The 13,566-nt window shown below is 43.1% G+C and overlaps 1 protein-coding gene across 16 annotated transcripts in view; it reads left to right on the top strand.

Annotated features, from left to right (window-relative positions):
• The window catches only part of LOC141165497 (uncharacterized), a 441,251-nt gene that overhangs the window by 66,964 nt on the left and 360,721 nt on the right, over nucleotides 1–13,566 (top strand). For all 16 annotated transcript variants that reach the window (XM_073651128.1, XM_073651131.1, XM_073651132.1 and 13 more), the window contains exon 3: nucleotides 7,564–7,611. In XM_073651128.1, the coding sequence (XP_073507229.1) occupies nucleotides 7,564–7,611 (48 nt within the window). The remainder of the gene's footprint in view (nucleotides 1–7,563; nucleotides 7,612–13,566) is intronic.

Raw genomic sequence — 13,566 nt, forward strand, 5'->3', positions numbered from 1 at the left:
GGTGGTTGTAGTCTCCGTGGCGGCGACCCGGTTCCGTGGCTCAGGGCGGCCAAACCAGTGGCGGAACTATTTATGTGGTTTTGATGTTTAAATGTCCGACTACGCCACCCGTGGATTGCGGTCAGAGTGAACCGCCGCGCCAGGGCAGACCGCTGAGGCTGGTGTTGTGGGTGCAGCAGAGCGTAGCATAACTCCCCACGGGAGGAGTATAGCCTCAGGGCAGTGTATGCGGAGGATGGGGGTGATGGTGCAGGGCAGCAGCAGTAACGACACGGAGTCAGTGATGCAGTCCAGGGCCTTTACTCACAGTTCTTATTATCCAGACCACGTCTGCAGGTAACGGCTGCCCACGTCGTACTGTGCTCACCAGGTGAGGGGCTCAGACAACTCCCAGATAACTTTGGAGCGCTTCACAGGACCCCCTTTGTGTGTCCTTTGTCTGGCCTTTCTTACCAACCCTTCTGTCCGGCTGCCTCGGGCCTCCTCTTGGTAAACTTGGCGCCAGTTTCCCTGACCCTATGTAGTGCCTTCCTAGCGGGTGTAGCGAGCGGCTGCGCCACATAAAATGTCACAGCCTCCGGTTTCTAGCTGAGGGTCGTTTCCTGCCTCCACTAGTTTCGGGGACCAGTTTCCCCCTTTGGCCTGACCCCTCCACGCAGGTGGATTCGGGCATGCGGTGGCGACTCGCCCGTCCGCACCCCTGGGATCCCTTCATTCCTCGTTCCTGGAGCCTTCTCCGCTCCTCTTCCTTCCTTCTCCCTCTTCCAGGCCTGGGCCTCTGTTACTAGGCCCGCCTCCGGAGCAGAGCTCATGCAGAGCCCCTGCTCCCTGCCACTTCTGCTCAGACTTCTCTGCACTGAACTAAGATGGTGCCCACCTTTTATACTCCCTTCTCAATGCACCCAGGAACTGCTTCCTCCCTGCTCCTGCACTACAGGGTTCCCCTTCCTCAGTGTTCCCTCCCCCCACTCCAGCCAGGGACAGGGACTGTCGTGCCCATTTCAGGGGCATATTGGTCGCCCTGCCAAACGGCAATGTGGTGTAATGCATGCAGGTGTCGGGTCCTGATCCACACTCCATCCTTACCTGAGAGTGAGATATCACACCTCTGGGTGAGGTGCAATACCTCTGTAGCAACCGAGCCCTCAGGGTAATACAGTTCCATTTATCTTCAGCCTAGGTGACGCATTGCGATACAGGGCCGTGATTTTGGCTATAAAAGGGTCCCCTAGACCCCTACCCCAAGCTTTTTAAGAGAATCATATATGGCGTGCCAGGAGACTCTATGGAATGCTTTCTCAGCATCCAACGAGAGTATCTAATTACAAATTTTTAACTGCATCTAGCCCAGGAAATACTTTGTGCCTAGTAGCAGTGTCTGCTAGTCAGCGGATTATCCCGGCTGTTAAGCAAGCTACACCACCTGTAGTTTTGACACTTAATTTTTTCAAAGGAAATGCTTCGGGACCACGGGATACTCAGTGAAGAGCATCAGGAGGCACCCCAAGGCATAGGGGCTGGGACTGGCAGTAGGATGCCTTGCGGTGGACAGCCGAGCTCGATCCTTATAAAAGCTTTTTAACTGCAGCAGCTTTAGTGGACGCTACTGGAGCTGGAATTACGCGGCTGCTGGCATGAGACTTGCCCTCCAATAGATCCTTGTAAATTGATTTAAAGTGTATTCATTCAAATTAGAGAGACAATTTAAATTAAAAAGCTTAGAGCTGCCTCCACCACAGGGGGGCTCGCTCGACCCACCAGCGGACAGGCACCAGTATCGGGAGAGGGGGGCTGGCCGTCAGGGTTCACCGCGGCTCTGGCACAAACCCGGCGACACGGAGGTGGCACGGGCAGGAGCGGACTGAACGTGTCGGCTTCTCACTTTTTGGATTTTAGAAGGGCATGACATGCCTATATCTGTGTCTCCCCCTCCTTTTACTCCTCCACCTCTTTTCTTTTCGCATGACTATATGTACTTGTCACTTTTCCATGTGTGTGTCTTCAGAGCAGTTTGTCAGCTTTTGGACACCTTTGAAGGTGTTTTCTATGTGTTTCTATGTGTTTTTGTTTGCCTGCCATTGGTTTTAACCGTGTTCGAAGGTGTTCGACGAACAGTTCGACGAACAGTTCGGCGAACACACGGGTGTTCGACTAACCGAACCGAACTCGAACACTACGGGGTGGCTCAACACTAGTCTTTACTCCCACAATCTATCTATTTAAGAGCACAGACCTGTCTGATAAAAGTTGTAGGAAATGCTGTAACCTAGTCCTTAAAAGGACTGCAATCACAACTATTCCCTACTCCCAAGCTATCTGTAGATTTGTGAGAAAATTGGCTTGAAATTAACAAGGTATAGCGCACACAGCAACAGCGGTGCCGTCTAACACACAGCTGCAGCAGTGAGAAAATGGTGGCGACGGGGAAAATGGCTTGGTCTTATAGGGCAAGGACATGTGACATACACTGCCAATGACACATGCCCTTGCTTGTGTGAAAAACAGCAGTTCGCTCCGTGTGTGCGCTGCTGATAGGCTGACAGACTGCACCTCCCCACTGCAAATGCGGGAAAGAGAAAAAAAAATGGAGATCTTCATTATTTCTGCAGAGATCCATCCCCTGCCCCTCCCCCCACCCCGCTGTACACTCAAACTGCGTATTAACATTAATTTTCATCATTACTGAGAAAAAATCCAGTTATGATTTTGGTGCACGAACAGTTATCGAACATAACCTCGAACAGCCGAATTTTTCTCAAATCGTTCGTGTTCGCCGACCGGCTCGAACACCGCCCAAAACAGCTCGAATTTGAGATTGGCGAACAGTTCGAGTAGAACAACGCTCATCTCTACAGCTGAGAGCTGATATTATCAGGTTGGGAAGGTCCATGGTTATTGGGCCCTTCCCAACCTAAAAATATCAGCCTGCCGCTGCCCCAGAAGAGGAGCATCACATGAGATACTCCAATTCTGGTGCTTCGCCCGGCTCTTCTCGATTGCCCTGGTGCTGTGGCAATCGGGTGATGGGGCTTGCGGTTTATGTTAGCTGTGAAGTGTCCAAAAAAAAATTATAATAATAAAGCATGTATATTGTGGCACCCTGCTGTTCACAGGTACCACAGGACCCAGGGTGCATGGACGGACTTCTCCACAAGAGGCCCTCATTACATACAAACACCTCCACCCTTCCCCCTCACACCACCAGAGGGAGCCCGTTAGGGATATATATATGGAGGGTGGAGCCAGGCAAGTCAGTTCAGACAGAGCCAGAGAGTCTGAGAGCGTGCTGACGCTCAGAGCACCAAAGACGCAGCACGTCTGCTGTTGAGTTCTGAGGGCCCCGAGTGTGGCCGAAGGCAAGAGGAGAAAGGAGAGAGGAGTTGAGGGGGCAGAGGAGCATCTTAGGCTCACCCCGATATACAAACCGGACACCGGGTCCGCGCCTACAGGGTCCCTTTATACCCAGTAGGGATCAACAGCATTCCAGGAGGACTACAAGTCCCTGTCCGACCTGAAGCTAGACCCATTACAGGACCAGGAACCATGAAGGCCCCGGCGCCCAGGGATAGTGGTTGCCAGCAGAAGGTCCTTCTACCGAGCGACAGGTGAAGAAACAGCACGACACATAAGCTAGGCCCAATTGCAGGCTGGCCAGGAGCATACAGAGAGGCAGACACGGACCAGGAGGCCTTTTTAACCGCTCACTAAGGAGAAGTCCTGAAGTGCATCCATCCTACTGACTACCCTGGGCCGTACCTGACAACCGCACCAGTAAAGGTATTGAAGCGAATCCCCTGTCTCTGTCAGTTACTCCTGCTGCGCCATCCCGCCAGCACTACAAGTCCCAGCACCACCCACCACCAAACTCCACACTGCCCCGGGGGCCCGCTCCACCTGTGGGGAGCAGAAGCATCCCAGCTGCCATCTCATTGCCACCCGGAGGTCTGCAGCAGCGCTGGTAATCCTTACCAGGTACCACAGGTGGCGTCACAAACTTTTTACTTTATTTTTATTTTCTATCCAAGTTCCAATCCCATTTTTCAAGAGTGACCCCAGGGTACGGGCCCGGGAGCCGACCACCACGACACCCCCAAACCAGGCAAAGGCCCGGGTACCGAGTCGTCCCCATCCCTTGGGCGCGTCAATATCAATAGACAATACATGTCATATGGGTGTATTTATAAAGTGTCTGTGCATAGGTCACATTTATGTGAGTACACTGAGAAGTAAATCTCTCATAAAAAGACAATGAAATGCCAGTATGAGTCATTAAAGTAGAATCATAAAGAAAGGATCTACCTCTATATTATATGGACAAAATACATGCATATACAGTACGTATTATGGTGACACAATTAAAGAAGGAAAGAAAAATTGGTCAAAAACAGGACGTCAATCCAGGAGGTCTGATGAGTGGGAGGTAGAGGGTCAGACGGCAATGTCCAACTCACACCTCAACACGATCAACTACTAAATTGGACATAAAAGATAAAAAACACATGATTAAAAACCAGAAACACAGCAGGAAATATAGATTATAAAAAAGGTGAAAAACTAAATTTTTCGTTAAGACCAAAAGGGGTCATGGTGCCCAATTTGACTACCAATCGGCATTCAAGCTGTGCCAGCATGCACTTAAGGTCACCTCCTCTGGTGCCGCCATGTACCCTGTCAAAGTCTCGAAAGGACCTCAAACCTTTTTTTAAATCATAAAACCTTTATAATTACTGTGGTTCCACAAATAAATTAAAAAAACTCATACTCACCTCTTTCACCAGCGTTAGTATAAGCGCCAGGTCTCTCAGAGGCCACATAACATTATGTTACCTGAGTGCTGGAGGCAATCAGCACTGCTAATGTGTTGCAGTGCTCACACAACCCCCTACAACTTTATTTGAGGGAAGTGTGAAACAGCCCATTAGTGACCCCTGATTGTTATGTCATGTAAGCAGTGTAGTCAATGAATTGGAGCCAGGGAGACCTAACAGCATCATTGCTGGAATTACAATAGTGCAGGAGGTTAGTATAATTTTTTTTTTTTTTATTCGGGCTTCTACAACATTTTAACAAGAGGTTGTCCAAGTAGTGGAAAACCCTTTAAGTGGCAAGATATACCGTACATTTCCATCAAAATAGTGCTATTATACATGACTGCATAGTAAAGATACTTTAACACTGAAAGATTATCATAAACATGCAAATCAGCCAATGAATAAGCAAAACAATCATTCATTGGATGAAATGATCTTCTGCACTGCACAAAAGATCATCGTTTTCGGCAGCACATCGTCATGTGCACTAACTGATGTATTACAGATCGTTAAATACGCATTATTAAAGAATAGCTCCCATGAAAATTTTTGTCCTCTAAATATATTGCAATCTTCATATTATATGCCACTGTGTACTTACAATTGCTCATTTTGAATATATACCCAGCTAATTATTCTCTTTTCCATTAGGTCTATAACATCATGTGATTAATATCTGACTAGCTGAATCCTTCTAAGCTCTATGTAGAAACAGGAGGTCAATTTTCTTTGTACAAGTTATGAGTCAGTACAAAAGTCTATGGCAGGGGGAGGAGAGAGCAGCTGGGTCATGAGCTGAAGAGGAGAAGGATTTCTGCCGGCTCAAGACACTTCCTGTTTCTACATAGATCAGAGAAAACAGAAGAATTAACCAGGTTGAAAGGCAAAATGAGCAATTGTAAGAACATAGTGCTTTTATAGGAGTGCTTCCCTAAGCGCAGTCTGCCTGTGTAAGCAGGCTACTATAAATGACCACCCATCGGTATATATTCACCAAACGGTGATTGTTTAAAATTCCACACATCGATTAATGTAAACTCTTCTTTATTGCTGTAAGCAGCTTAATAGATTTTATTGACATTGTAAGTTATCACCTTTTCACAAGATATCTGGTATCTTCCTGATTGCTGAGGGTCAGTCCACTGGAATCCTCAACTGTATTGGGGCAGTAAAATGTACCGTTTGTATGTGACTGCTGGAGATAACTGAGTGTAAAACCTGCCATGCACATTAGATGGCTGTCAGATGAATAATGCTTTGGCTGATCATTTGGCTGATTGACACCTCAGCTGACTCTCCCTTACACATTAGCGCTTGTTCAGCTGTGTGCTCCTATGTTCTCTATGAGGAAACTTCTGACTGATCCATTGGGGGAGGCCTATCTTAGGGAGAACATTGTGATTGGGAGTCCGAGATTGGCTATGATAAACATCTCTCCTGAATAACAGTTTGCTGGCGGGGAGATAATGGCAGTAAGTGGTCTGGTGGGATTTGTATGCCAGGGCTGCTTTTTGGTCCCAGTCCGGCACCTGCATATACATAATTTTTATCAATGCATTAGTGTATAAATGCAGAGCAACACAAAATATCCCCATCTTATGACATGTAGTCCAGCAATAATTTATTTAGGTCTATTTCTTGTGAAAACAGACAGCATAGCCAGAACAATAAACTGAATTTTTTTTAAAAATTCCAAAGTCAAATTAGAAAATAGCAAAAGGCAATGGTACTCACCAGCCAAGGTTTCAAGAAAAATACACACCAGGACACGGCCGGCCCCCTTTTGTAAGAAGGAGGTAACACAGGTGCAGAATGCTGATGAACAATCACCCTCACCCACTCTCATCTGGAGGAGCGACTGCCTAGCACTAAAGCTGCACACAGATGAAACTTGCAGTAGGGTGCAATTCACACGGTACCTAGCCAGCATCCTGTTACACGCCCCTACTATTCGATTAGGCGGGATGCCCGGCACCCTATCCGTGTATCGCAGAGGTGCGAAGCCCCAACTCTCAAGGTCACCATTACTGGGCCTGGCCGTGCCCTGGCATATAAAAAAGTGCAAAAAATATCATATGAGGTATTAGTTAATATTTTGGCCAAAATACGTACACTCGCAAGCCATCGTCAAGGGTCCTCACGGTTTTGCGAGTCCCTACTCTAACATTAAAAACAGACAGCATAGCCAGAACAATAAACAGAATTTTTTAAAAAAATTCCAAAGTCAAATTAGAAAATAGCAAAAGGCAATGGTACTCACCATTATTTTGGTCAGTTTTTTACATCAGTATTTGTAAGACAAAACTAGCATAGTAGTGAGTCTGGCACATGGAAGACGTATTAATCTTTCTCTTATAGTTTTTCTTTTTGAAGATTCCTCTTCTGACTTTTGCTTGCAAATACTAATTCAAAATACTGACCAAAATACTGATGTGCGAAATTGGCTTTAGGCTAAGTTTACATCACGTATTTGCCATACAGTGAAAGTGCTGTTCTTTTGGGGGTTTTTCTGCAACCCGGGTTTTTTGTTGAAGTTGATAAAAACATCAATGAAATTGTGTTATAAGAAACACCAATTAAATGTTTTGTTTATATGGACACAGAGAATCTAAAGGAAAAAGGCGACTTTCACACAAAAAAGATATATAAAGTAAAAATAAATTCTCATATAAACTTGTGGCATGAATGATGCATTTTTAAAGACAATTCAATTCTTTGCCTGCTTCAAAATATGTTTTTTTGTGTGTTTTAGAGTAAAGAACAACATGATAAACCTGAGCATCTCAAGAAGAGAATTGTGGTAAGAAAATAGATTTACAATTAGAACATAAAATGTACCATTGATCTGTATCAAAATGTTATCCTCTTGAAAATTCAGAAATAACATTTTCATTGAATCGATTTCTCGACACATTTTTCATCTCAAAAGACAAAACAGCTTTCTGGTGCCCAAATAAATTGATTGACAATGATGTGTGCAAACCATATAGGATAAACTATAAATAACTCTACATTCAACATGATGCATTGAATTTCCTTATAAATTCTGACAGCAATAAAGGGAACCTCTCAGGATGATTTTAGTAGTGAAACCAGTAGTATAGCTTTATAGGTCATAATATATATATATATATATATATATATATATATATATATATATATATATATATACATATATATATATATATATATATACATATATATATATATAGTACAGACCAAAAGTTTGAACACACCTTCTCATTTAAAGATTTTTCTGTATTTTCATGACTATGAAAATTGTACATTCACACTGAAGGCATCAAAACTATGAATTAACACATGTGGAATTATACACTTAACAAAAATGTGTGAAACAACTGAAAATATGTCTTATATTCTAGGTTCTTCAAAGTAGCCACCTTTTGCTTTGATGATTGCTTTGCACACTCTTGGCATTCTCTTGATGAGCTTCAAGAGGTAGTCACTGGAAATGGTCTTCCAACAATCTTGAAGGAGTTCCCAGAGATGCTTAGCACTTGTTGGCCCTTTTGCCTTCACTCTGCGATCCAGCTCACCCCAAACCATCTCGAATGGGTTCAGGTCTGGTGACTGTGGAGGCCAGGTCATCTGGCGTAGTACCCCATCACTCTCCTTCTTGGTCAAATAGCCCTTGCACAGCCTGGAGGTGTGTTTGGAGTCATTGTCCTGTTCAAAAATAAATGATGGTCCAACTAAACGCAAACCGTATGGAATAGCATGCCGCTGCAAGATGCTGTGGTAGCCATGCTGGTTCAGTATGCCTTCAATTTTGAATAAATCCCCAACAGTGTCACCAGCAAAGCACCCCCACACCATCACACCTCTTCCTCCATGCATCACGGTGGGGACCAGGCATGTAGAGTTCATCCGTTCACCTTTTCTGCGTCGCACAAAGACACGGTGGTTGGAACCAAAGAACTCAAATTTGGACTCATCAGACCAAAGCACAGATTTCCACTGGTCTAATATCCATTCCTTGTGTTCTTTAGCCCAAACAAGTCTCATCTGCTTGTTGCCTGTCCTTAGCAGTGGTTTCCTAGCAGCTATTTTACGATGAAGGCTTGCTGCACAAAGTCTCCTCTTAACAGTTGTTTTAGAGATGTGTCTGCTGCTAGAACTCTGTGTGGCATTGACCTGGTCTCTAATCTGAGCTGCTGTTAACCTGCGATTTCTGAGGCTGGTGACTCGGATAAACTTATCCTCAGAAGCAGAGGTGACTCTTGGTCTTCCTTTCCTGGGGTGGTCTTCATGTGAGCCAGTTTCTTTGTAGCGCTTGATGGTTTTTGCAACTGAACTTGGGGACACTTTCAAAGTTTTCCCAATTTTTCGCACTGACTGACTTTCATTTCTTAAAGCAATGATGGCCAATCGTTTTTCTTTACTTAGCTGCTTTTTTCTTGCCATGATACAAAATCTAACAGTCTATTCAGTAGGACTATCAGCTGTGTATCCACCAGACTTCTGCACAACACAACTGATGATCCCAACCCCATTTATAAGGCAAGAAATCCCACTTATAAACCTGACAGGGCACACCTGTGAAGTGAAAACCATTTCTGGTGACTACCTCTTGAAGCTCATCAAGAGAATGCCAAGAGTATGCAAAGCAGTCATCAAAGCAAAAGGTGGCTACTTTGAAGAACCTAGAATATAAGATATATTTTCAGTTGTTTCACACTTTTTGTTAAGTATATAATTCCAGATGTGTTAATTCATAGTTTTGATGCCTTCAGCGTGAATGTACCACAATTTTCATAGTCATGAAAATACAGAAAAATCTTTAAATGAGAAGGTGTGTCCAAACTTTTGGTCTGTACTGTATATATATGTATAATATATATAATAGGAAAATGTTACCAGCACTACCGGCACTATGCTAGCAGTGAGAAATTGAGAATATTAGCCTGAAAGTTCATTGGAGTGTGTTGATAAACTTGGAGCTGGAAAAAGATATGTCTTTGTACAAAATATTTAGATTTGATAGTCCTCAGTGGTTGATACCTTTTAATGGGTAACTGAAAAGATGGTAACAAGTTGTAAGCTTTCAGGACTATTCAAGTCTCTTCATCAGGCATAGTATAACACAAAATCTGAAAAATCACATATTTATACACAACTGGGCACAAGAATAATGCAATAGATGAGACATGTGACCTACGCATGTACAAGGCATAGCATGGCAGCCCACGGGACAAATGAACATGCACACTGCTGCTCTTAGTTCATCCAGCCCCTTGAACAGGATGTCAATAATAGTGGATGTATAGTAAACAGCATAGCACAAAATGCTGTAAAAAAATAGCACTACCACCATCCAGATAAACGGGGCACTCTTAGGCCAAGTTCACACGTTGAGTATTTGGTAAGTTTTTTACCTCAGTATTTGTAAGTCAAAACTAGGAGTGAAGCAATGAGAGGAAACGTATAATAGAAACGCGTCACCACTTCTGTATTTATCACCCACTCCTGGTTTTGGCTTACTAATACTGAGGTAAAATACTGACCAAATACTGATAGTGTGCACGTGGTCTAAGAGATGTGATTTATTTATAAATATATTAGCATTTCTGGCTAATACACTTATAATTCAAGTTTCCAAATATCTTTGTTGAGTCTGTAGCTACATATTTAGCAAATTGAGCTGCAGGAGAGAGGAGCCATCTGTCAATCATAGCAGAACACCCCACTGTGTGAGCAGAGACAGTTTATTGTGTGTATGCCTTTATTCACATTTTTTTATTTGTGCTATGTATACAGCTCTGGAAGCACCAGTCCCCATAATCACATGGGTCCTGTAGCTGCAGTATGTGAGGAATAGACATTGATTTCCTAGTTTCATATTCCTTTAACCCCTTTACCCCCCAAGGTGGTTTGCACGTTAATGACCAGGCCAAATTTTACAATTACGAGCAGTGTCAATTTATGAGGTAATAACTCTGGAACGCTTCAACGGATCCCCCTGATTCTGAGACTGTTTTTTCCTGATATCTTGTACTTCATGATAGTGGTAACATTTATTTGATATGACTTGCGTTTATTTGTGAAAAAATTGGAAATTTGGTGAAAATTTGAAAATGTTAATAAATAACATTTCCCACATGTCTACTTTACAGCAGCACAATTTTGGAACTAAAATTTTTTTTTGTTAGGAAGTTATAATGGTTAAAAGTTGACCAACGATTTCTAATTTTTCCAACAAAATTTATAAAACCATTTTTTAGGGACCACATCACATTTGAAGTGACTTTGAGGGGCCTTTATGACAGAAAATGCCCAAAAGTGACACCATTCTAAAAACTGCACCAGTCAAGGTGCTCAAAACCACATTCAAGAAGTTTATTAACTCTTCAGGTGATTCACAGGAATCTTTGGAATGTAGAAGAAGAAAATGAACATTTAACTTTTTTCACAAACATTTTTAATTTAGACCCCAATTTTTTTTATTTTTGCAAGGGTAACAGGAAAAAATGGACCCAAAAATGTGTTTTGCAATTTCTCCTGTGAATGCTAATGCACTATATTTGGGGGAAAACCATTGTTTGGGCACACGGCAGGGCTCGGAAGGGAAGGAGCACCATTTGACTTTTTGAAGGTAAAATTTGCTTGGATAATTAGTGGATGCAATGTTGCGTTTGGAGAGCCCCTGATGTACCTAAACAATGGAAACCCCTCACAAGTTATACCATTTTAGAAACTAGACCCCTCAGGGAACTTATCTAGATGTGTGGTGAGCATCTTGAACCCCCAGATGCTTCACAGACGTTTATAACATTGAGCCATAAAAATAAAATTTTCACATTTTTTCCACAAAAAAGTTTTTCAGACCCAAATTTTGCATTTTCATAAGGGTAACAAGAGAAATTGCAATACACTATTTGTTGTGCAATTTCTCCTGAGTAGGAAGATACCACATATGTGGGAGAAAACCACTGTTTGGGCACAGGGTTCGGAAGGGAAGGATCGCCATTTGACTTTTTGAATTAAAATTTGCTTGAATAATTAGCAGACGCCATGTTGCATTTGGAGAGCCCCTGATGTGCCTAAACAATGGAAACCCCCCACAAGTTACACCATTTTGGAAACTAGACCCTTCAGGGAACCTATCTAGATGTGTGGTGAGCACCTTGAACCCCCAGGTGCTTCACAGAAGTTTATAACATTGAGCCGTAAAAATATAATTTTCACATTTTTCCCCCAAAAATGTTTTTCAGCCTCCAATTTTGCATTTTCATAAGGGTAACTGGAGAAATTGCACCTTACCATTTGTTGTGGAATTTCTCCTGAGTAAGCTGATACCCCATATTTAGGAGAAAACCACTGTTTAGGCACACGGCAGGGTTCGGAAGGGAAGGAGCTCCGTTTGATTTTTTAAATGTAAAATTTGCTTGAATAATTAGTGGACGCCATGTTGCGTTTGGGGAGCCCCTAATGTGCCTAAACAATGGCACTTGTGCTCAACACTATTCACCATATCGTCATCATTTTTTTCCTTATTTTTGAAAAAATTCCAACCCCAACACAACCCTAACCCTAGCATAACCCTAACCTAACATAACCCTAACCCTAACACAACTCTAACCCTAGCACAACCCTAACCCTAGAACAACCCTAACTCTAACCCTAGCACAACCCTAACCCTAGCACAACCCTAACCCTAACACAACCCTAACACTAACACAACCCTAACCCTAGCACAACCCTAACCCTAGCACAACCCTAACCCTAGCACAGCCCTAACCCTAACCCAAGTACAATCTTAACCCTAGAGTTTATTTTTTACGCCTTTCCTTGCATGGTATAAGTGATTAGATGACTTTATTCTTCGAGTCGGTGCAATTACAGCGATGCCAGATTCATATCGGGTTTTTATGATTGACAGCTGTCACACACTAAAAACGCTTTTTTTTGCAAAGACCAGTTTTTGCATCGCCATGTTTTTAGAGCTATAATTTTTCCATATTTCAGCTGATAGAGTCATGTGATGGCTTGTTTTTTTGCAGGACAAGTTGACGTTTTATTGGTACCATTTTCAGGCACGTGACAGTTTTTGATCGCTTTCTATTCCGATTTTTGGGAGTCGGAATAAACAAAAACCAACAATTCAGGAATTTTATTTTTCGGCTGATGGAGCTGTATGGGGACATGTTTCTTTGCAGAACAACATGGCGTTTTCAGCAGTATCATTTTTATTTACATTCATCTTTTTGATCTTTGATCGCGTTTTATTCCATTTTTGTTTGGCGGTATGTTGATAAAGCATCGTTTTTTGCTTATTTTTTTATTTATTTTTTGGGGATTATTATTATTTTTTTTTTTTTAATATTTTTACTTTTTTGTTCACTTTCTGGCACTTTTTCTTACTTTTACACTTTGTCCCACTATGGGACATTCACTTTTTGCAGTCTGATCACCTGTATAGCATAGGCATGCAGCAGCATAGGGATGCATCCCTGTGCAGCACCATTCCCATCCCCATCCTGGTATGCATGGAACCCCTATCTCCATCCTGGTATGCATGGCACCCCCATCCTGGTATGCATGGCACCCCCAACTTGGTATGCATGGCACCCCCATCTTGGTATGCACACCCCCTGATCCTCATTCTGGTATGCATGGCCCCCCTCATTCCCATCCTGGTATGCATGGCACCTTATTCCCATCCTGGTATGCGAGGCCCCCCCTCATCCCCATCCTGGTATGCATGGCACCCTCATCACACTGCACACATAAAAAA

Source organism: Phyllobates terribilis, unplaced genomic scaffold (genome assembly GCF_046119375.1).
Source record: "Phyllobates terribilis strain yellow unplaced genomic scaffold, ASM4611937v1 Scaffold_11__3_contigs__length_659146591, whole genome shotgun sequence".
Lineage (NCBI taxonomy): Eukaryota > Metazoa > Chordata > Amphibia > Anura > Dendrobatidae > Phyllobates > Phyllobates terribilis.